General features: G+C 48.7%; 1 protein-coding gene across 2 annotated transcripts in view; it reads left to right on the top strand.

Moving 5' to 3' along the window:
- The window catches only part of LOC148442504 (calpain-1 catalytic subunit-like), a 193,876-nt gene that overhangs the window by 63,913 nt on the left and 103,929 nt on the right, over window positions 1-26,034 (top strand). For both annotated transcript variants that reach the window (XM_088463878.1, XM_088463879.1), the window contains exon 9: window positions 14,717-14,791. In XM_088463878.1, the coding sequence (XP_088320004.1) occupies window positions 14,717-14,791 (75 nt within the window). The remainder of the gene's footprint in view (window positions 1-14,716; window positions 14,792-26,034) is intronic.

Raw genomic sequence — 26,034 nt, 5'->3', positions numbered from 1 at the left:
ACCTCTAGGGACATGTACTGAGCCGCGCCACCTGCACAGGAACCACCTCTAGGGACTTGTACTGAGCCACGCCTCCTGCACAGGAACCACCTCTAGGGACTTGTACTGAGCCGCGCCTCCTGCACAGGAACCACCTCTAGGGACATGTACTGAGCCGCGCCTCCTGCACAGGAACCACCTCTAGGGACTTGTACTGAGCCACGCCTCCTGCACAGGAACCACCTCTAGGGACCTGTACTGAGCCGCACCTCCTGCACAGGAACCACCTCAAGGGACATGTACTGAGCCACACCTCCTGCACAAGAACCACCTCTCGGGGATTTTACTGAGCCATGCCTCCTGCCCAGGAACCACCTCTAGGGACATGTACTGAGCCGCACCTCCTGCACAGCAACCACCTCTAGGGACATGTACTGAGCCTCACCTCCTGCACAGGAACCACCTCTAGGGACATGTACTGAGCCACGCATCCTGCACAGGAACCACCTCTAGGGACATGTACTGAGCCGCACCTCCTGCACAGGAACCACCACTAGGGACATGTACTGAGCCACGCCTCCTGCACAGGAACCTCCTCTATGGACTTGTAATGAGCCGCGCCTCCTGCACAGGAACCACCTTTAGGGACATGTACTGAGCCTCATCTCCTGCACTGGAACCATCTCTAGGGATATGTACTGAGCCACGCCTCCTGCACAGGAACCATCTCTAGGGACAAGTACTGAGCCGCGCATCCTGCACAGGAACAACCTCTAGGGACAAATACTGAGCCACACCTCCTGCACAGGAACCACCTCTAGGGACTTGTACTGAGCCTCGCCTCCTGCACAGGAACCACCTCTAGGGACATGTACTGAGCCGCACATCCTGCACAGGAACCACCTCTAGGAACATGTACTGAGCAGCGCCTCCTGCACAGGGACCACCTCTAGGGACATGTACTGAGCCGCACCTCCTGAACAGGAACCACCTCTAGGGACATGTACATCTAGGGACATGTACAGAGCCACGCCTCCTGCACAGGAACCACCTCTATGGACTTGTACTGAGCCGTGCCTCCTGCCCAGGAACCACTTCTAGGGACTTGTTCTGAGCCGTGCCTCCTGCACAGGAGCCACCTCTAGGGCCTTGTACTGAGCCGCACCTCCTGCACTGGAACCACCTCTAGGGACATGTACTGAGCCACGCCTCCTGCTCAGGAACCACCTCTATGGACTTGTAATGAGCCGCGCCTCCTGCACAGGAACCACCTCTAGGGACTTGTACTGAGCTGCGCCTCCTACACAGGAACCACCTCTAGGGACTTGCACTGAGCCACACCTCCTGCACAGGGACCACCTCTAGGGACTTGTACTGAGCCTCGCCTCCTGCACAGGAACCACCTCTAGGGACATGTACTGAGCTACGCGTCCAGCACAGGAACCACCTCTATGGACATGTACTGAGCTGCGCCTCCTGCACAGGAACCACCTCTAGGGACTTGTACTGAGCCGCGCCTCCTGCACAGGAACCACCTCTAGGGACATGTACTGAGCCACGCCTCCTGCACAGGAACCACCTCTAAGGACTTGTTCTGAGCCGCACCTCCTGCAGAGGAACCACCTCTAGGGACATGTACTGAGCCAAGCCTCCTGCACAGGAACCACCTCTAGGGACTTGTACTGAGCTGCGCCTCCTGCACAGGAACCACCTCTAGGGACCTGTACTGAGCCGCACCTCCTGCACAGGAACCACCTCTAGGGACATGTACTGAGCCGCACCTCCTGCACAAGAACCACCTCTAGGGGCTTGTACTGAGCCATGCCTCCTGCACAGGAACCACCTCTAGGGACATGTACTGAGCCACGCCTCCTGCACAGGAACCACCTCTAAGGACTTGTTCTGAGCCGCACCTCCTGCACAGGAACCACCTCTAGGGGCATGTACTGAGCCGCACCTCCTGCACAAGAACCACCTCTAGGGGCTTGTACTGAGCCATGCCTCCTGCACAGGAACCACCTCTAGGGCCATGTACTGATTCACGCCTCCTGCACAGGAACCACCTCTAAGGACTTGTTCTGAGCCGCACCTCCTGCACAGGAACCACCTCTAGGGACATGTACTGAGCCGCATCTTCCGCACAGGAACCACCTCTAGGGACATGCACTGAGCCATGCCTCCTGCACAAAAACCACCTCTAGGGACTTGTACTGAGCTGCGCCTCCTGCACAGGAACCACCTCTAGGGACCTGTACTGAGCCGCACCTCCTGCACAGGAACCACCTCTAGGGACATGTACTGAGCCGCAACTCCTGCACAAGAACCACCTCTAGGGGCTTGTACTGAGCCATGCCTCCTGCACAGGAACCACCTCTAGGACATGTACTGAGCCACGCCTCCTGCACAGGAACCATCTCTAGGGACATGTACTGAGCCGCGCCTCCTGCACAGGAACCTCCTCGAGGGACTAGTACTGAGCCACACCTCCAGCACAGGAACCACCTCTAGGGACTTGTACTGAGCCGCGCCTCCTGCACAGGAACCACCTCTAGGGTCTTGTACTGAGCCACACCTCCCACACAGGAACCACCTCTAGGGACTTGTACTGAGCCGCACATCCTGCACAGGAACCACCTCTAGGGAGAAGTACTGAGCCGCGCCTCCTGCACAGGAACCACCTCTAGCGACTTGTACTGAGCCGCGCCTCCTGCACAGGAACCACCTCTAGGGACTTGTACTGAGCCACGCCTCCTGCACAGGAACCACCTCTAAGAATATGTACTGAGCCACATCTCCTGCACAGGAACCACCTCTAGGGACATGTACTGAGCCACACCTACTGCATAGGAACCACCTCTAGGGACATGTACTGAGCCATGCCTCCTGCACAGGAACCACCTCTAGGGACATGTACTGAGCCGCACCTCCTGCACAGGAACCACCTCTAGGGATTTGTACTGAGCCGCACCTCCTGCACAGGAACCACCTCTAGGGACTTGTAATGAGCCGCACCTCCTGCACTGGAACCATCTCTAGGGACTTGTACTGAGCCGAGCCTCCTGCACAGGAACCACCACTTGGGACATGTACTGAGCCGCGCCTCCTGCACAGGAACCACCTCTAGGGACTTGTACTGAGCAGCACCTCCTGCACAGGAACCTCCTCTAGCGACTTGTACTGAGCCGCGCCTCCTGCACAGGGACCACCTCTAGGGACTTGTACTGATCCTCGCCTCCTGCACAGGAACCACCTCCAGCGACTTGTACAGAGCCGCGCCTTCTGCACAGGGACCACCTCTAGGGACTTGTACTGAGCCGCGCCTCCTGCACAGGAACCACCTCTAGGGACTTGTACTGAGCCACGCCTCCTGCACAGGAACCGCCTCTAAGGACATGTACTGAGCCTCATCTCCTGCACAGGAATCACCTCTAGGGACTTGTACTGAGCCGCACCTCCTGCACAGGAACCTCCTCTAGGGACTAGTACTGAGCCACACCTCCTGCACAGTAACCACCTCTAGGAACTTGTACTGAGCCGCGCCTCCTGTACAGGAACCACCTCTAAGGTCTTTTACTGAGCCACACCTCCCACACAGGAACCACCTCTAGGGACTTGTACTGAGCCGCACATCCTGCACAGGAACCACCTCTAGGGAGAAGTACTGAGCCGCGCCTCCTGCACAGGAACCACCTCTAGCGACTTGTACTGAGCCGCGCCTCCTGCACAGGAACCACCTCTAGGGACTTCTACTGAGCCACGCCTCCTGCACAGGAACCACCTCTAAGGATATGTACTGAGCCACATCTCCTGCACAGGAACCACCTCTAGGGACATGTACTGAGCCACACCTACTGCATAGGAACCACCTCTAGGGACATGTACTGAGCCACGCCTCCTGCACAGGAACCACCTCTAGGGACATGTACTGAGCCGCACCTCCTGCACAGGAACCACCTCTAGGGATTTGTACTGAGCCGCACCTCCTGCACAGGAACCACCTCTAGTGACTTGTAATGAGCCGCACTTCCTGCACTGGAACCATCTCTAGGGACTTGTACTGAGCCGAGCCTCCTGCACAGGAACCACCACTAGGGACATGTACTGAGCCGCGCCTCCTGCACAGGAACCACCACTAGGGACTTGTACTGAGAAGCACCTCCTGCACAGGAACCTCCTCTAGCGACTTGTACTGAGCAGCGCCTGCTGCACAGGGACCACCTCTAGGGACTTGTACTGAGCCTCGCCTCCAACACAGGAACCACCTCCAGCGACTTGTACAGAGCCGCGCCTTCTGCACAGGGACCACCTCTAGGGACTTGTACTGAGCCGCGCCTCCTGCACAGGAACCACCTCTAGGGACTTGTACTGAGCCAAGCCTCCTGCACAGAAACCGCCTCTAAGGACATGTACTGAGCCTCATCTCCTGCACAGGAATCACCTCTAGGGACTTGTACTGAGCCGCGCCTCCAGCACAGGAACCACCTCTAGGGACTTGTACTGAGCCGCACCTCCTGCACAGGAACCAACTCTAGGGACTTGTACTGAGCCGCACATCCTGCACAGGAACCACCTCTAGGGAGAAGTACTGAGCCGCGCCTCCTGCACAGGAACCACCTCTAGCGACTTGTACTGAGCCGCGCCTCCTGCACAGGAACCACCTCTAGGGACTTGTACTGAGCCACGCCTCCTGCACAGGAACCACCTCTAAGGATATGTACTGAGCCACATCTCCTGCACAGGAACCACCTCTAGGGACATGTACTGAGCCACACCTACTGCATAGGAACCATCTCTAGGGACTTGTACTGAGCCGCACCTCCTGCACAGGAACCATCTCTAGGGACATGTACTGAGCCACGCCTCCTGCACAGGAACCACCTCTAGGGACATGTACTGAGCCACGCCTCCTGCACAGGAGCCACCTCTAAGGACTTGTTCTGAGCCGCGCCTCCTGCACAGGGACCACCTCTAGGGACTTGTACTGAGCCAAACCTCCTGCATAGGGACCACCTCTAGGGACATGTACTGAGCCGCGCCTCCTGCACAGGAACTACCTCTAGGGACTTGTACTGAGCCGTGCCTCCTGCACAGGAACCACCTCTAGGGACATGTACTGAGCCGCGCCTCCTGCACAGGAACCACCTCTAGGGACATGTACTGAGCCACACCTCCTGCACAGGAACCACCTCTAGGGACTTGTACTGAGCCACGCCTCCTGCACAGGAACCGCCTCTAGGGACTTGTACTGAGCCGTGCCTCCTGCACAGGAACCACTTCTAGGGACATGTACTGAGCCGCGCCTCCTGCACAGGAACTACCTCTAGGGACTTGTACTGAGCCGTGCCTCCTGCACAGGAACCACCTCTAGGGACATGTACTGAGCCGCGCCTCTTGGACAGGAACCACCTCTAGGGACTTGTAGTGAGCCGCGCCTCCTGCACAGGATCCACCTCTAGGGACTTGTACTGAGCCACGCCTCCTGCACAGGAACCACCTCTAGGGACTTGTACTGAGCCGTGCCTCCTGCACAGGAACCACTTCTAGGGACATGTACTGAGCCGCGCCTCCTGGACAGGAACCACCTCTAGGGACTTGTAGTGAGCCGCGCCTCCTGCACAGGGACCACCTCTAGGGACTTGTACTGAGCCGCGCCTCCTGCACAGGAACCACCTCTAGGGACATGTACTGAGCCACGCCTCCTGCACAGGAACCACCTCTAGGGACATGTATTGAGCTGCACCTACTATACAGGAACCACCTCTAGGGACATGTACTGAGCCGCACCTCCCACACAGGAACCTCCTCTAGGGACATGTACTGAGCCTCACCTCCTGCACAGGAACCACCTCTAAGGACTTGTACTGAGCCGTGCCTCCTGCACAGGAACCACCTCTAGGGACTTGTACTGAGCCACGCCTCCTGCACAGAAACCACCTCTAGGGACATGTACTGAGCTGCGCCTCCTGCACAGGAACCACCTCTAGGGACTGGTACTGAGCCAAGCCTCCTGCACAGGAACCACCTCTAGGGACTTGTACTGAGCCGTGCCTCCTGCACAGGAACCACCCCTAGGGACTTGTACTGAGCCGCACCTCCTGCACAGGAACCACCTCTAGAGACTTGTACTGAGCCGCGCCTCCTGCACAGGAACCACCTCTAGGGACTGGTACTGAGCCGCGCCTCCTGCACAGGAACCACCTCTACGGACATGTACTGAGCCACGCCTCCTGCACAGGAACCACCTCTAGGGACTGGTACTGAGCCGCGCCTCCTGCACAGGAACCACCTCTAGGGACATGTACTGAGCCCCGCCTTCCGCAGAGGAACCACCTCTAGGGACTTGTACTGAGCCGCGCCTCCTGCACAGGAACCACCTCTAGGGACATGTACTGAGCCGCACCTCCTACACAGGAACCACCTCTAGGGACTTGTACTGAGCCACGCCTCCTGCACAGTAACCACCTCTAGGGACTTGTACTGAGCCGCACCTCCTGCACAGGAACCACCTCTAGGGATATGTACTGAGCCGCACCTCCTACACAGGAACCACCTCTAGGGACTTGTACTGAGCTGCACCTCCTGCACAGGAACCACCTCTAGGGACTTGTACTGAGCCGCACCTCCTGCACAGGAACCACCTCTAGGGACATGTGCTGAGCCGCACCTACTGCACAGGAACCATCTCTAGGGACATGTACTGAGCCGCACCTCCTGCACAGGAACCACCTCTAGGGACATGTACTGAGCCGCACCTCCTGCACAGGGACCACCTCTAGGGATTTGTACTGAGCCGTGCCTCCTGCACAGGAACCACCTCTAGGGACTTGTACTGAGCCGCAACTCCTGCACAGGAACCACCTCCAGCGACATATACTGAACCCCGCCTCCTGCACAGGAACCACCTCTAGGGACTTGTACTGAGCAACGCCTCCTGCACAGGAACCACCTCTAGGGACTTGTACTGAGCCACGCCTCCTGCACAGGAACCACCTCTAGGGAGGTGTACATACCTAGTTGCAGTGCTCATACCTCCATGCAGTGCTCAGACCTTGATGCAGTGCTCAGACCTACATGCAGTGCTCATACCTACATGCAGTGCTCATACCTTGATGCAGTGCTCAGACCTTGATGCAGTGCTCAGACCTACATGCAGTGCTCATACCTACATGCAGTGCTCATACCTTGATGCAGTGCTCAGACCTTGATGCAGTGCTCAGACCTTGATGCAGTGCTCATACCCAGATGCCGTGCTCATACCTACATGCCGTGCTCATACCTACATGCCGTGCTCATACCTACATGCCGTGCTCATACCTAGATGCAGTGCTCATACCTAGATGCAGTGCTCATACCTACATGTAGTGTTAATACCTACATGCAGTGCTCAGACCTAGATGCAGTGCTCATTCCTACATGCAGTGCTCATACCTACATGCAGTGCTCATACCTACATGCAGTGCACATACCTAGTTGCAGTGCTCAGACCTAGATGCAGTGCTCAGACCTACATGCAGTGCTCATACCTAGATACAGTACTCATACCTACATGCAATGTTCAGACCTAGATGCATTGCTCCTTCCTAGATGCAGTGCTCATACCTACATGCATTGCCCAGACCTAGATGCAGTGCTCATACGTACATGTAGTGCTCATACCAAGATGCAGTGCTCATACCTACATGCAGCGTTAATACCTACATGCAGTGCTCAGACCTAGATGCAGTGCTCAGACCTAGATGCAGTGCTCATTCCTTCATGCAGTGCTCATACCTACATGCAGTGCTCATACCTACATGCAGTGCACATACCTAGTTGCAGTGCTCATACCTGGATGCAGTGCTCATACCTACATGCAGTGCTCAGACCTAGATACAGTACTCATACCTACATGCAGTGTTCAGACCTACATGCAGTGCTCATACCTACATGCAGTGCTCATTCCTAGATGCAGTGCTCATACCTAGATGCACTGCTCATAGCTACATGCAGTGCTCATACCTAGAATCAGACGATGCAGTGCTCATACCTATTTGCAATGCTCATAAGTACATGCAGTGTTCATACCTACATACAGTGCTCATACCTACATGCAGTGCTCATACCTAGATGCAGTGCTCATACCTACATGCAGTGTTCATACCTAGATGCAGTGCTCAGACCTAGATGCTCAGACCTAGATGCAGTGCTCATACCTACATGCAGTGCTCAGACCTTCATGCAGTGCTCAGACCTAGATGCAGTGCTCAGACCTAGATGCAGTGCTCAGACCTAGATGCAGTGCACATACCAAGATGCAGTACACATACCTAAATGCAGTGCACATACCTAGATGCAGTGCTCATACCTACATGCAGTGCTCATACCTACATGCAGTGCTCATAACTAGATGCAGTGCTCAGACCTTGATGCAGTGCTCAGACCTAGATGCAGTGCTCATACCTAGATACAGTGTTCAGACCTAGATACAGTGCACATACCTAGTTGCAGTGCTCAGACCTAGATGCAGTGCTCAGACCTAGATGCAGTGCTCAGACCTAGATGCAGTGCTCATACCTACATGCAGTGCTCATACCTAGTTGCAGTGCTCAGACCTAGATGCAGTGCTCAGACCTAGATGCAGTGCTCAGACCTAGATAAAGTGCTCATACCTACATGCAGTGTTCAGACCTAGATGCAGTGCTCATACCTACATGCAGTGCTCATTCCTAGATGGAGTGCACATACCTACATGCAGTGTTCAAACCTACATGCAGTGTTCATACCTACATGCAGTGTTCATACCTAGATGCAGTGCTCACACCTACATGCAGTGCTCTTACCTAGATGCAGTGCTCACACCTACATGCAGTGCTCACACCTACATGCAGTGCTCACACCTAGATGCAGTGCTCATTCCTACATGCAGTGTTCATACCTACATGCAGTGTTCAGACCTACATGCAGTGCACATACCTAGTTGCAGTGCTCAGACCTACATGCAGTGCTCAGACCTAGATGCAGTGCTCATACCTACATGCAGTGCTCAGACCTAGATGCAGTGCTCAGACCTACATGCAGTGCTCAGACCTACATGCAGTGCACATACCTAGTTGCAGTGCTCAGACCTAGATGCAGTGCTCAGACCTACATGCAGTGCACATACCTACATGCAGTGCACATACCTAGATGCATTGCTCAGACCTACATGCAGTGCTCATACCTACATGCAGTGCTCATTCCTAGATGCAGTGCTCATACCTATATGCACTGCTCATAGCTACATGCAGTGCTCATACCTAGAATCAGACAATGCAGTGCTCATACCTATTTGCAATGCTCATAAGTACATGCAGTGTTCATACCTACATACAGTGCTCATACCTACATGCAGTGCTCATACCTAGATGCAGTGCTCATACCTAGATGCAGTGCTCATACCTACATGCAGTGTTCATACCTAGATGCAGTGCTCAGACCTAGATGCAGTGCTCAGACCTAGATGCAGTGCTCATACCTTCATGCAGTGCTCAGACCTTCATGCAGTGCTCAGACCTAGATGCAGTGCTCAGACCTAGATGCAGTGCACATACCTAGATGCAGTGCACATACCTAGATGCAGTGCTCATACCTATATGCAGTGCTCATACCTACATGCAGTGCTCATAACTAGATGCAGTGCTCAGACCTTGATGCAGTGCTCAGACCTAGATGCAGTGCTCATACCTAGATGCAGTGCTCAGACCTAGATACAGTGCTCATACCTACATGCAGTGTTCAGACCTAGATGCAGTGCTCATACCTACATGCAGTGCTCATTCCTAGATGGAGTGCACATACCTACATGCAGTGTTCAAACCTACATGCAGTGTTCATACCTACATGCAGTGTTCATACCTAGATGCAGTGCTCATACCTAGATGCAGTGCACATACCTAGATGCAGTGCTCACACCTACATGCATTGCTCTTACCTAGATGCAGTGCTCACACCTACATGCAGTGCTCACACCTAGATGCAGTGCTCATTCCTACATGCAGTGTTCATAACTACATGCAGTGTTCAGACCTACATGCAGTGCACATACCTAGTTGCAGTGCTCAGACCTACATGCAGTGCTCAGACCTAGATGCAGTGCTCATACCTACATGCAGTGCTCAGACCTAGATGCAGTGCTCATACCTACATGCAGTGCTCAGACCTACATGCAGTGCTCAGACCTACATGCAGTGCACATACCTAGTTGCAGTGCTCAGACCTAGATGCAGTGCTCAGACCTAGATGCAGTGCTCATACCTACATGCAGTGCACATACCTACATGCAGTGCTCATACCTACATGCAGTGCTCAGACCTACATGCAGTGCTCAGACCTACATGCAGTGCTCATACCTAGATGCAGTGCTCATACCTAGATGCAGTGCTCATACCTACATGCAGTGTTCATACCTAGATGCAGTGTTCATACCTAGATGCAGTGCTCAGACCTAGATGCAGTGCTCATACCTACATGCAGTGCTCAGACCTTCATGCAGTGCTCAGACCTAGATGCAGTGCACATACCTAGATGCAGTGCACATACCTAGATGCAGTGCTCAGACCTACATGCAGTGCTCATACCTACATGCAGTGTTCAGACCTACATGCAGTGCACATACCTAGTTGCAGTGCTCAGACCTAGATGCAGTGCTCAGACCTAGATGCAGTGCTCATACCTACATGCAGTGCTCAGACCTACATGCAGTGCACATACCTAGATGCAGTTCTCAGACCTAGATGCATGCTCATACCTACATGCAGTGCTCATACCTACATGCAGTGCTCATACCTACATGCAGTGCTCAGACCTAGATGCAGTGCTCAGACCTAGATGCAGTGCTCAGACCTACATGCAGTGCTCATACCTACATGCAGTGCTCATACCTACATGCAGTGCTCAGACCTAGATGCATTGCTCAGACCTACATACAGTGCTCAGACCTACATGGAGTGCCCATACCTAGATGCAGTGCTCATACCTAGATGCAGTGCTCATACCTACATGCAGTGCTCATTCCTAGATGCAGTGCTCATACCTAGATGCACTGCTCATAGCTACATGCAGTGCTCATACCTAGAATCAGACGATGCAGTGCTCATACCTATTTGCAATGCTCATAAGTACATGCAGTGTTCATACCTACATACAGTGCTCATACCTACATGCAGTGCTCATACCTAGATGCAGTGCTCATACCTAGATGCAGTGCTCATACCTACATGCAGTGTTCATACCTAGATGCAGTGCTCAGACCTAGATGCAGTGCTCAGACCTAGATGCAGTGCTCATACCTTCATGCAGTGCTCAGACCTTCATGCAGTGCTCAGACCTAGATGCAGTGCTCAGACCTAGATGCAGTGCACATACCTAGATGCAGTGCACATACCTAGATGCAGTGCTCATACCTATATGCAGTGCTCATACCTACATGCAGTGCTCATAACTAGATGCAGTGCTCAGACCTTGATGCAGTGCTCAGACCTAGATGCAGTGCTCATACCTAGATGCAGTGCTCAGACCTAGATACAGTGCTCATACCTACATGCAGTGTTCAGACCTAGATGCAGTGCTCATACCTACATGCAGTGCTCATTCCTAGATGGAGTGCACATACCTACATGCAGTGTTCAAACCTACATGCAGTGTTCATACCTACATGCAGTGTTCATACCTAGATGCAGTGCTCATACCTAGATGCAGTGCACATACCTAGATGCAGTGCTCACACCTACATGCATTGCTCTTACCTAGATGCAGTGCTCACACCTACATGCAGTGCTCACACCTAGATGCAGTGCTCATTCCTACATGCAGTGTTCATAACTACATGCAGTGTTCAGACCTACATGCAGTGCACATACCTAGTTGCAGTGCTCAGACCTACATGCAGTGCTCAGACCTAGATGCAGTGCTCATACCTACATGCAGTGCTCAGACCTAGATGCAGTGCTCATACCTACATGCAGTGCTCAGACCTACATGCAGTGCTCAGACCTACATGCAGTGCACATACCTAGTTGCAGTGCTCAGACCTAGATGCAGTGCTCAGACCTAGATGCAGTGCTCATACCTACATGCAGTGCACATACCTACATGCAGTGCTCATACCTACATGCAGTGCTCAGACCTACATGCAGTGCTCAGACCTACATGCAGTGCTCATACCTAGATGCAGTGCTCATACCTAGATGCAGTGCTCATACCTACATGCAGTGTTCATACCTAGATGCAGTGTTCATACCTAGATGCAGTGCTCAGACCTAGATGCAGTGCTCATACCTACATGCAGTGCTCAGACCTTCATGCAGTGCTCAGACCTAGATGCAGTGCACATACCTAGATGCAGTGCACATACCTAGATGCAGTGCTCAGACCTACATGCAGTGCTCATACCTACATGCAGTGTTCAGACCTACATGCAGTGCACATACCTAGTTGCAGTGCTCAGACCTAGATGCAGTGCTCAGACCTAGATGCAGTGCTCATACCTACATGCAGTGCTCAGACCTACATGCAGTGCACATACCTAGATGCAGTTCTCAGACCTAGATGCATGCTCATACCTACATGCAGTGCTCATACCTACATGCAGTGCTCATACCTACATGCAGTGCTCAGACCTAGATGCAGTGCTCAGACCTAGATGCAGTGCTCAGACCTACATGCAGTGCTCATACCTACATGCAGTGCTCATACCTACATGCAGTGCTCAGACCTAGATGCATTGCTCAGACCTACATACAGTGCTCAGACCTACATGGAGTGCCCATACCTAGATGCAGTGCTCATACCTAGATGCAGTGCTCATACCTACATGCAGTGCTCATTCCTAGATGCAGTGCTCATACCTAGATGCACTGCTCATAGCTACATGCAGTGCTCATACCTAGAATCAGACGATGCAGTGCTCATACCTATTTGCAATGCTCATAAGTACATGCAGTGTTCATACCTACATACAGTGCTCATACCTACATGCAGTGCTCATACCTAGATGCAGTGCTCATACCTAGATGCAGTGCTCATACCTACATGCAGTGTTCATACCTAGATGCAGTGCTCAGACCTAGATGCAGTGCTCAGACCTAGATGCAGTGCTCATACCTTCATGCAGTGCTCAGACCTTCATGCAGTGCTCAGACCTAGATGCAGTGCTCAGACCTAGATGCAGTGCACATACCTAGATGCAGTGCACATACCTAGATGCAGTGCTCATACCTATATGCAGTGCTCATACCTACATGCAGTGCTCATAACTAGATGCAGTGCTCAGACCTTGATGCAGTGCTCAGACCTAGATGCAGTGCTCATACCTAGATGCAGTGCTCAGACCTAGATACAGTGCTCATACCTACATGCAGTGTTCAGACCTAGATGCAGTGCTCATACCTACATGCAGTGCTCATTCCTAGATGGAGTGCACATACCTACATGCAGTGTTCAAACCTACATGCAGTGTTCATACCTACATGCAGTGTTCATACCTAGATGCAGTGCTCATACCTAGATGCAGTGCACATACCTAGATGCAGTGCTCACACCTACATGCATTGCTCTTACCTAGATGCAGTGCTCACACCTACATGCAGTGCTCACACCTAGATGCAGTGCTCATTCCTACATGCAGTGTTCATAACTACATGCAGTGTTCAGACCTACATGCAGTGCACATACCTAGTTGCAGTGCTCAGACCTACATGCAGTGCTCAGACCTAGTTGCAGTGCTCATACCTACATGCAGTGCTCAGACCTAGATGCAGTGCTCATACCTACATGCAGTGCTCAGACCTACATGCAGTGCTCAGACCTACATGCAGTGCACATACCTAGTTGCAGTGCTCAGACCTAGATGCAGTGCTCAGACCTAGATGCAGTGCTCATACCTACATGCAGTGCACATACCTACATGCAGTGCTCATACCTACATGCAGTGCTCAGACCTACATGCAGTGCTCAGACCTACATGCAGTGTTCATACCTAGATGCAGTGCTCATACCTAGATGCAGTGCTCATACCTACATGCAGTGTTCATACCTAGATGCAGTGTTCATACCTAGATGCAGTGCTCAGACCTAGATGCAGTGCTCATACCTACATGCAGTGCTCAGACCTTCATGCAGTGCTCAGACCTAGATGCAGTGCACATACCTAGATGCAGTGCACATACCTAGATGCAGTGCTCAGACCTACATGCAGTGCTCATACCTACATGCAGTGTTCAGACCTACATGCAGTGCACATACCTAGTTGCAGTGCTCAGACCTAGATGCAGTGCTCAGACCTAGATGCAGTGCTCATACCTACATGCAGTGCTCAGACCTACATGCAGTGCACATACCTAGATGCAGTTCTCAGACCTAGATGCATGCTCATACCTACATGCAGTGCTCATACCTACATGCAGTGCTCATACCTACATGCAGTGCTCAGACCTAGATGCAGTGCTCAGACCTAGATGCAGTGCTCAGACCTACATGCAGTGCTCATACCTACATGCAGTGCTCATACCTACATGCAGTGCTCAGACCTAGATGCATTGCTCAGACCTACATACAGTGCTCAGACCTACATGGAGTGCCCATACCTAGATGCAGTGCTCATACCTAGATGCAGTGCTCAGACCTACATGCAGTGCACATACCTAGATGCAGTGCTCAGACCTACATGCATTGCTCAGACCTAGATGCAGTGCTCAGACCTAATGATGTTATTTGGTTACAGGTCTCCAGAGTGGGAGTCAGTGTCACAGGAGCAGCAGATTGCGCTGAATCACCTAAGAGAAGACGGAGAGTTTTGGTAATGTGTTTAGTGGATATATGTGTTATAATGTGTACATGGACTTATGTCATTCCTATATGGAGTAATCACCCACATTATCTAGGTGCACCATCAATAATCACATTATTATACCTATCCTTTATTTTACTCCTGTATTATGGAAAAGCTACATACAGTATGTGTGTCTATAATGCACAGTCCACCTGTAGCGTGCAGTCTACCAATGGACATGACATGAGCCGCCAACTCATTCTATAGCGTGTAAGTTACTTACTGATGTGGCGCTATAGTAGAAATGATGCGGTAGACTGCACGCTATAGTAGAAATGATGCGCTAGACTGCACGCTATAGTAGAAATGATGCGCTAGACTGCATGCTATAGTAGAAATGATGCGCTAGACTGCACGCTATAGTAGAAATGATGCAGTAGACTGCATGCTATAGTAGAAATGATGCGGTAGACTGCACGCTATAGTAGAAATGATGCGGTAGACTGCACGCTATAGTAGAAATGATGAGGTAGACTGCACGCTATAGTAGAAATGATGCGGGAGACTGCACGCTATAGTAGAAATTAGGCGGTAGACTGCACGCTAAAGTAGAAATTATGTGGGAGACTGCACGCTATAGTAAAAATTATGCGGTAGACTGCACACGATAGTAGAAATTATGCGGTAGACTGCACGCTAAAGTAGAGATTATGCAGTAGACAGCACGCTATAGTAGAAATGATGCGGGAGACTGCACGCTATAGTAGAAATTATGCGGTAGACTGCACGCTGTAGTAGAAATTATGCGGTAGACTGCACGCTATAGTAGAAATGATGTGGTAGACTGCACGCTATAGTAGAAATGATGTGGTAGACTGCACGCTATAGTAGAAATGATGCGGGAGCCTGCACGCTATAGTAGAAATGATGCGGTAGACTGCACGTTATAGTAGAAATGATGCGGTAGACTGCACGCTATAGTAGAAATTATGTAGGAGACTGCACGCTATAGTAGAGATGATACGGTAGACAGCACGCTATAGTAGAAATGATGAGTTAGACTGCACACTATAGTAGAAATGATGTGGGAGACGGCATGCTATAGTAGAAATTATGCGGTAGACTGCACACTATAGTAGAAATGATGCAGTAGACTGCACGCTATAGTAGAAATGATGCGGCAGACTGCACGCTATAGTAGAAATGATGCGGTAGACTGCACGCTATAGTAGAAATTATGCGGTAGACTGCACGCTATAGTAGAAATGATGCGTTAGACTGCACGCTATAGTAGAAATGATGAGGTAGACTGCACGCTATAGTAGAAATGATGCGGGAGACTGCACGCTATAGTAGAAATTAGGCGGCAGACTGCACGCTAAAGTAGAAATTATGTGGGAGACTGCACGCTATAGTAGAAATGATACGGTAGACTGCACACTATAGTACAAATTATGCGGTAGACTGCACGCTAAAGTAGAAATTATGCGGTAGACAGCACGCTATAGTAGAAATGATGCGGTAGACTACGCTATAGTAGAAATGATGCGGTAGACTGCACGCTGTAGTAGAAATTATGCGTTAGACTGCACGCTATAGTAGAAATTACGCGGTAGACTGCACGCTTTAGTAGAAATGATGCGGTAGACTGCACGCTATAGTAGAAATGATGTGGTAGACTGCACGCTATAGTAGTAATGATGAGGTAGACTGCATGCTATAGTTGAAATAATGCGCTAGACTGCACGCTATAGTAGAAATGATGCGGCAGACTGCACGCTATAGTAGAAATGATGCGGTAGGCTGCACGCTATAGTAGAAATTATGCAGTAGACTGCACGCTATAGTAGAAATGATACGGTAGACTGCACGCTATAGTAAAAATGATGCGGGAGACTGCACGCTATAGTAGAAATTATGCGGTAGACTGCACACTATAGTAGAAATTATGCGGTAGACTGCACGCTATAGTAGAAATGATGCGTTAGACTGCACGCTATAGTAGAAATGATGCGGGAGACTGCACACTTTAGTAGAAATTAGGCGGTAGACTGTACGCTAAAGTAGAAATTATGTGGGAGACTGCACGCTATAGTAGAAATGATACGGTAGACTGCACACTATAGTACAAATTATGCGGTAGACTGCACGCTATAGTAGAAATTATGCGGTAGACAGCACGCTATAGTAGAAATGATGCGGTAGACTATGCTATAGTAGAAATGATGCGGTAGACTGCACGCTGTTGTAGAAATTACGCGGTAGACTGCACGCTATAGTAGAAATTACGCGGTAGACTGCACGCTATAGTAGAAATGATGCGGTAGACTGCACGCTATAGTAGAAATGATGTGGTAGACTGCACGCTATAGTAGAAATGATGCGGGAGACTGCACGCTATAGTAGAAATGATGCGGTAGACTGCACGCTATAGTAGAAATGATGAGGTAGACTGCACGCTATAGTAGAAATAATGCGCTAGACTGCACGCTATAGTAGAAATTATGCGGCAGACTGCACGCTATAGTAGAAATGATGCGGTAGGCTGCACGCTATAGTAGAAATTATGCGGTAGACTGCACGCTATAGTAGAAATGATACGGTAGACTGCACGCTATAGTAGAAATGATGCGGGAGACTGCACGCTATATTAGAAATGAAGCGGTAGACTGCACGCTATAGTAGAAATTATGCGGTAGACTGCACGCTATAGTAGAAGTGATGCGGCAGACTGCACGCTATAGTAGAAATGATGCGGGAGACTGCACGCTATAGTAGAAATGATGCGGCAGACTGCACGCTATAGTAGAAATGATGCGGCAGACTGCACTCTATAGTAGAAATTATGCGGTAGACTGCACGCTATAGTAGAAATGATGCAGTCGACTGCACGCTATAGTAGAAATTATGCGGTAGACTGCACACTTAGGTTTAAATTATGCGGTAGACTGCACGCTATAGTAGAAATGATGCGATAGACTGCACGCTATAGTAGAAATGATGTGGGAGACGGGACGCTACAGTAGAAATTATGCGGTAGACTGCACACTATAGTAGAAATGATGCAGTAGACTGCACGCTATAGTAGAAATGATGCGGTAGGCTGCACGCTATAGTAGAAATTATGGGGTAGACTGCACGCTATAGTAGAAATTATGCGGTAGACTGCACGCTATAGTAGAAATTACGAGGTAGACTGCACGCTATTGTAGAAATGATGCGGTAGACTGCACGCTATAGTAGAAATGATGTGGTAGACTGCACGCTATAGTAGAAATGATGCGGGAGACTGCACGCTATAGTAGAAATGATGCGGTAGACTGCACGCTATAGTAGAAATGATGAGGTAGACTGCACGCTATAGTAGAAATAATGCGCTAGACTGCATGCTATAGTAGAAATTATGCGGCAGACTGCACGCTATAGTAGAAATGATGCGGTAGGCTGCACGCTATAGTAGAAATTATGCGGAAGACTGCACGCTATAGTAGAAATGATACGGTAGACTGCACGCTATAGTAGAAATGATGTGGGAGACTGCACGCTATAGTAGAAATTCTGCGGTAGACTGCACGCTATTGTAGAAATGATGCGGCAGGCTGCACGCTGCAGTAGAAATGATGCGGGAGACTGCACGCTATTGTAGAAATGATGCGGCAGACTGCACGCTATAGTAGAAATGATGCGGGAGACTGCACGCTATAGTAGAAATGATGCGGCAGACTGCACGCTATAGTAGAAATTATGCGGCAGACTGCACTCTATAGTAGAAATTATGCGGTAGACTGCACGCTATAGTAGAAATTATGCACTAGACTGCACGCTATAGTACAATTGATGCGCTAGACTGCACGCTATAGTAGAATTGATGCTCTAGACTGCATGCTATAGTAGAAATGATGCGGTGGACTGCACGCTATAGTAGAAATGATGCGGTAAACTGCACAATATAGTAGAAATGTTGCAGTAGACTGCACGCTATAGTTGAATTGATGCTCTAGACTGCACACTATAGTGGAAATGATGCGGTAGACTGCACGCTATAGTAGAAATGATGCGGTAAACTGCACAATATAGTAGAAATGATGCAGTAGACTGCACACTTAGGTTGAAATTATATGGTAGACTGCACGCTATAGTAGAAATTATGCAGTAGACTGCACACTTAGGTAGAAATTATATGGTAGACTGCACGCTATAGTAGAAATGATGCGATAGACTGCACGCTATAGTAGAAATGATGTGGGAGACGGCACGCTACAGTAGAAATTATGTGGTAGACTGCACACTATAGTAGAAATGATGCAGTAGACTGCACGCTATAGTAGAAATGATGCGGTAGACTGCACGCTATAGTAGAAATGATGCGGTAGACTGCACGCTATAGTAGAAATGATGTGGGAGACTGCACGCTATAGTAGAAATTATGCGGTAGACTGCACGCTATAGTAGAAATGATGCAGTAGACTGCACGCTATAGTAGAAATTATGCGGTAGACTGCACGCTATAGTAGAAATGATGCAGTAGACTGCACGCTATAGTAGAAATGATGCGGTAGACTGCACGCTATAGTAGAAATGATGCGATAGACTGCACGCTATAGTAGAAATGATGTAAGAGACTGCACGCTATAGTAGAAATTATGCGGTAGACTGCACACTATAGTAGAAATGATGCAGTAGACTGCACGCTATAGTAGAAATGATGCAGTAGACTGCACTATATAGTAGAAATGATGCTGTAGACTGCACGCTATAGTAGAAATGATGCGGCAGACTGCACGCTATAGTAGAAACGATGCGGTAGGCTGCACGCTATAGTAGAAATTATGCGGTAAACTGCACGCTATAGTAGAAATGATGCGGTAGACTGCACGCTATAGTAGAAATGATGCGGTAGACTGCACGCTATAGTAGAAATGATGCGGTAGACTGCACGCTATAGTAGAAATGATGTTGCAGACTGCACGCTATAGTAGAAATGATGCGGTAGACTGCACGCTATAGTAGAAATGATGCGGTAGACTGCACGCTATAGTAGAAATGATGCGGTAGACTGCACGCTATAGTAGAAATGATGCGATAGACTGCACGCTATAGTAGAAATGATGTGGGAGACTGCACGCTATAGTAGAAATTATGCGGTAGACTGCACACTATAGTAGAAATGATGCAGTAGACTGCACGCTATAGTAGAAATGATACGGTAGACTGCACACTATAGTAGAAATGATGCGGTAGACTGCACGCTATAGTAGAAATGATGTGGGGACGGCACGCTATAGTAGAAATGATGAGTTAGACTGCATGCTATAGTAGAAATTATGCGGTAGTCTGCACGCTATAGTAGAAATGATGCAGTAGACTGCACGCTATAGTAGAAATGATGCGGTAGACTGCACGCTATAGTAGAAATGATGCGGCAGACTGCACGCTATAGTAGAAATGATGCGGTAGGCTGCACGCTATAGTAGAAATTATGCGGTAGACTGCACGCTATAGTAGAAATGATGCGGTAGACTGCACGCTATAGTAGAAATGATGCGGTAGACTGCACGCTATAGTAGAAATGATGTGGGAGACGGCACGCCATAGTAGAAATGATGCGGTAGACTGCACGCTATAGTAGATATGATGCAGTAGGCTGCACGCTATAGTAGAAATTATGCGGTAGACTGCACGCTATAGTAGAAATGATACGGTAGACTGCACGCTATAGTAGAAATGATGTGGGAGACTGCACGCTATAGTAGAAATTATGCGGTAGACTGCACACTATAGTAGAAATTATGCAGTAGACTGCACGCTATAGTAGAAATGATGCAGTAGACTGCACCATATAGTAGAAATGATGCTGCAGACTGCACGCTATAGTAGAAATGATGCGGCAGACTGCTCGCTATAGTAGAAATGATGCGGTAGGTTGCACACTATAGTAGAAATGATGCGGTAGACTGCACGCTATAGTAGAAATGATGTGGCAGACTGCACGCTATAGTAGAAATTATGCGGTAGACTGCACGCTATAGTAGAAATGATGCAGTAGACTGCACGCTATAGTAGAAATGATGCGGTAGACTGCACGCTATAGTAGAAATGATGCGATAGACTGCACGCTATAGTAGAAATGATGTGGGAGACTGCACGCTATAGTAGAATCTATGCGGTAGACTGCACACTATAGTAGAAATGATGCAGTAGACTGCACGCTATAGTAGAAATGATACGGTAGACTGCACACTATAGTAGAAATGATGCGGTAGACTGCACGCTATAGTAGAAATTATGTAGGAGACTGCACGCTATAGTAGAAATTATGTGGGAGACGGCACGCTATAGTAGAAATGATGAGTTAGACTGCATGCTATAGTAGAAATTATGCGGTAGACTGCACGCTATAGTAGAAATGATGCAGTAGACTGCACGCTATAGTAGAAATGATGCGGTACACTGCACTTAGGTAGAAATGATGCGGTAGACTGCACGCTATAGTAGAAATGATGTGGGAGACGGCACGCCATAGTAGAAATGATGCGGTAGACTGCACGCTATAGTAGAAATTATGCGGTAGACTGCACGCTATAGTAGAAATGATGCGGGAGACTGCACGCTATAGTAGAAATTAGGCGGTAGACAGCACGCTAAAGTAGAAATTATGTGGGAGACTGCACGCTATAGTAGAAATGATACGGTAGACTGCACGCTATAGTAGAAATTATGCGGTAGACTGCACGCTAAAGTAGAAATTATGCGGTAGACAGCACGCTATAGTAGAAATGATGCGGGAGACTGCACGCTATAGTAGAAATTATGCGGTAGACTGCACGCTGTTGTAGAAATTATGCGGTAGACTGCACGCTATAGTAGAATTAATGTGGTAGACTGCACGCTATAGTAGAAATGATCTAGTAGACTGCACGCTATAGTAGAAATGATGCGGTAAACTGCACAATATAGTAGAAATGATGCAGTAGACTGCACGCTATAGTAGAAATTATGCGGTAGACTGCACGCTATAGTAGAAATGATGCAGTCGACTGCATGCTATAGTAGAAATTATGCGGTAGACTGCACACTTAGGTTTAAATTATGCGGTAGACTGCACGCTATAGTAGAAATGATGCGATAGACTGCACGCTATAGTAGAAATGATGTGGGAGACGGCACGCTACAGTAGAAATTATGCGGTAGACTGCACACTATAGTAGAAATGATGCAGTAGACTGCACGCTATAGTAGAAATGATGCGGTAGGTTGCACACTATAGTAGAAATGATGCGGCAGACTGCACGCTATAGTAGAAATGATGCGGTAGGCTGCACGCTATAGTAGAAATTATGCGGTAGACTGCACGCTATAGTAGAAATGATACAGTAGACTGCACGCTATAGTAAAAATGATGCGGGAGACTGCACGCTATAGTAGAAATTATGGGGTAGACTGCACGCTATAGTAGAAATTATGCGGTAGACTGCACGCTATAGTAGAAATTACGAGGTAGACTGCACGCTATTGTAGAAATGATGCGGTAGACTGCACGCTATAGTAGAAATGATGTGGTAGACTGCACGCTATAGTAGAAATGATGCGGGAGACTGCACGCTATAGTAGAAATGATGCGGTAGACTGCACGCTATAGTAGAAATGATGAGGTAGACTGCACGCTATAGTAGAAATAATGCGCTAGACTGCATGCTATAGTAGAAATTATGCGGCAGACTGCACGCTATAGTAGAAATGATGCGGTAGGCTGCACGCTATAGTAGAAATTATGCGGAAGACTGCACGCTATAGTAGAAATGATACGGTAGACTGCACGCTATAGTAGAAATGATGCGGGAGACTGCACGCTATAGTAGAAATTCTGCGGTAGACTGCACGCTATTGTAGAAATGATGCGGCAGGCTGCACGCTGCAGTAGAAATGATGCGGGAGACTGCACGCTATAGTAGAAATGATGCGGCAGACTGCACGCTATAGTAGAAATGATGCGGGAGACTGCACGCTATAGTAGAAATGATGCGGCAGACTGCACGCTATAGTAGAAATTATGCGGCAGACTGCACTCTATAGTAGAATTTATGCGGTAGACTGCACGCTATAGTAGAAATGATGCACTAGACTGCACGCTATAGTACAATTGATGCGCTAGACTGCACGCTATAGTAGAATTGATGCTCTAGACTGCACACTATAGTGGAAATGATGCGGTAGACTGCACGCTATAGTAGAAATGATGCGGTAAACTGCACAATATAGTAGAAATGATGCAGTAGACTGCACGCTATAGTAGAAATTATGCGGTAGACTGCACGCTATAGAAGAAATGATGCAGTCGACTGCACGCTATAGTAGAAATTATGCGGTAGACTGCACACTTAGGTTGAAATTATATGGTAGACTGCACGCTATAGTAGAAATTATGCAGTAGACTGCACACTTAGGTAGAAATTATATGGTAGACTGCACGCTATAGTAGAAATGATGCGATAGACTGCACGCTATAGTAGAAATGATGTGGGAGACGGCACGCTACATTAGAAATTATGTGGTAGACTGCACACTATAGTAGAAATGATGCAGTAGACTGCACGCTATAGTAGAAATGATGCAGTAGACTGCACGCTATAGTAGAAATGATGCGGTAGACTGCACGCTATAGTAGAAATGATGTGGGAGACTGCACGCTATAGTAGAAATTATGCGGTAGACTGCACGCTATAGTAGAAATGATGCAGTAGACTGCACGCTATAGTAGAAATTATGCGGTAGACTGCACGCTATAGTAGAAATGATGCAGTAGACTGCACGCTATAGTAGAAATGATGCGGTAGACTGCACGCTATAGTAGAAATGATGCGATAGACTGCACGCTATAGTAGAAATGATGTAAGAGACTGCACGCTATAGTAGAAATTATGCGGTAGACTGCACACTATAGTAGAAATGATGCAGTAGACTGCACGCTATAGTAGAAATGATGCAGTAGACTGCACTATATAGTAGAAATGATGCTGTAGACTGCACGCTATAGTAGAAATGATGCGGCAGACTGCACGCTATAGTAGCAACGATGCGGTAGGCTGCACGCTATAGTAGAAATTATGCGGTAAACTGCACGCTATAGTAGAAATGATGCGGTAGACTGCACGCTATAGTAGAAATGATGCGGTAGACTGCACGCTATAGTAGAAATGATGCGGTAGACTGCACGCTATAGTAGAAATGATGTTGCAGACTGCACGTTATAGTAGAAATGATGCGGTAGACTGCACGCTATAGTAGAAATGATGCGGTAGACTGCACGCTATAGTAGAAATGATGCGGTACACTGCACGCTATAGTAGAAATGATGCGATAGACTGCACGCTATAGTAGAAATGATGTGGGAGACTGCACGCTATAGTAGAAATTATGCGGTAGACTGCACACTATAGTAGAAATGATGCAGTAGACTGCACGCTATAGTAGAAATGATACGGTAGACTGCACACTATAGTAGAAATGATGCGGTAGACTGCACGCTATAGTAGAAATGATGTGGGGACGGCACGCTATAGTAGAAATGATGAGTTAGACTGCATGCTTTAGTAGAAATTATGCGGTAGTCTGCACGCTATAGTAGAAATGATGCAGTAGACTGCACGCTATAGTAGAAATGATGCGGTAGACTGCACGCTATAGTAGAAATGATGCGGTAGGCTGCACGCTATAGTAGAAATTATGCGGTAGACTGCACGCTATAGTAGAAATGATGTGGTAGACTGCACGCTATAGTAGAAATGATGCGGTAGACTGCACGCTATAGTAGAAATGATGTGGGAGACGGCACGCCATAGTAGAAATGATGCGGTAGACTGCACGCTATAGTAGATATGATGCGGTAGGCTGCACGCTATAGTAGAAATTATGCGGTAGACTGCACGCTATAGTAGAAATGATACGGTAGACTGCACGCTATAGTAGAAATGATGTGGGAGACTGCACGCTATAGTAGAAATTATGCGGTAGACTGCACACTATAGTAGAAATTATGCAGTAAACTGCACGCTATAGTAGAAATGATGCAGTAGACTGCACCATATAGTAGAAATGATGCTGTAGACTGCACGCTATAGTAGAAATGATGCGGCAGACTGCTCGCTATAGTAGAAATGATGCGGTAGGTTGCACACTATAGTAGAAATGATGCGGTAGACTGCACGCTATAGTAGAAATGATGTGGCAGACTGCACGCTATAGTAGAAATTATGCGGTAGACTGCACGCTATAGTAGAAATGATGCAGTAGACTGCACGCTATAGTAGAAATGATGCGGTAGACTGCACGCTATAGTAGAAATGATGCGATAGACTGCACGCTATAGTAGAAATGATGTGGGAGACTGCACGCTATAGTAGAATCTATGTGGTAGACTGCACACTATAGTAGAAATGATGCAGTAGACTGCACGCTATAGTAGAAATGATACGGTAGACTGCACACTATAGTAGAAATGATGCGGTAGACTGCACGCTATAGTAGAAATTATGTAGGAGACTGCACGCTATAGTAGAAATGATGTGGGAGACGGCACGCTATAGTAGAAATGATGAGTTAGACTGCATGCTATAGTAGAAATTATGCGGTAGACTGCACGCTATAGTAGAAATGATGCAGTAGACTGCACGCTATAGTAGAAATGATGCGGTACACTGCACTTAGGTAGAAATGATGCGGTTGACTGCACGCTATAGTGGAAATGATGTGGGAGACGGCACGCCCTAGTAGAAATGATGCGGTAGACTGCACGCTATAGTAGAAATTATGCGGTAGACTGCACGCTATAGTAGAAATGATGCGGGAGACTGCACGCTATAGTAGAAATTAGGCGGTAGACAGCACGCTAAAGTAGAAATTATGTGGGAGACTACACGCTATAGTAGAAATGATACGGTAGACTGCACGCTATAGTAGAAATTATGCGGTAGACTGCACGCTAAAGTAGAAATTATGCGGTAGACAGCACGCTATAGTAGAAATGATGCGGGAGACTGCACGCTATAGTAGAAATTATGCGGTAGACTGCACGCTGTTGTAGAAATTATGCGGTAGACTGCACGCTATAGTAGAATTAATGTGGTAGACTGCACGCTATAGTAGAAATGATGCAGTAGACTGCACGCTATAGTAGAAATGATGTGGTAGACTGCACGCTATAGTAGAAATGATGCGGGAGACTGCACGCTATAGTAGAAATGATGCGATAGACTGCACGCTATAGTAGAAAT

The sequence above is a fragment of the Taudactylus pleione genome, unplaced genomic scaffold (genome assembly GCF_031769625.1).
Source record: "Taudactylus pleione unplaced genomic scaffold, aTauple2 ptg001487l, whole genome shotgun sequence".
Lineage (NCBI taxonomy): Eukaryota > Metazoa > Chordata > Amphibia > Anura > Myobatrachidae > Taudactylus > Taudactylus pleione.
This window is presented reverse-complemented; position numbering and strand designations above follow the sequence as displayed.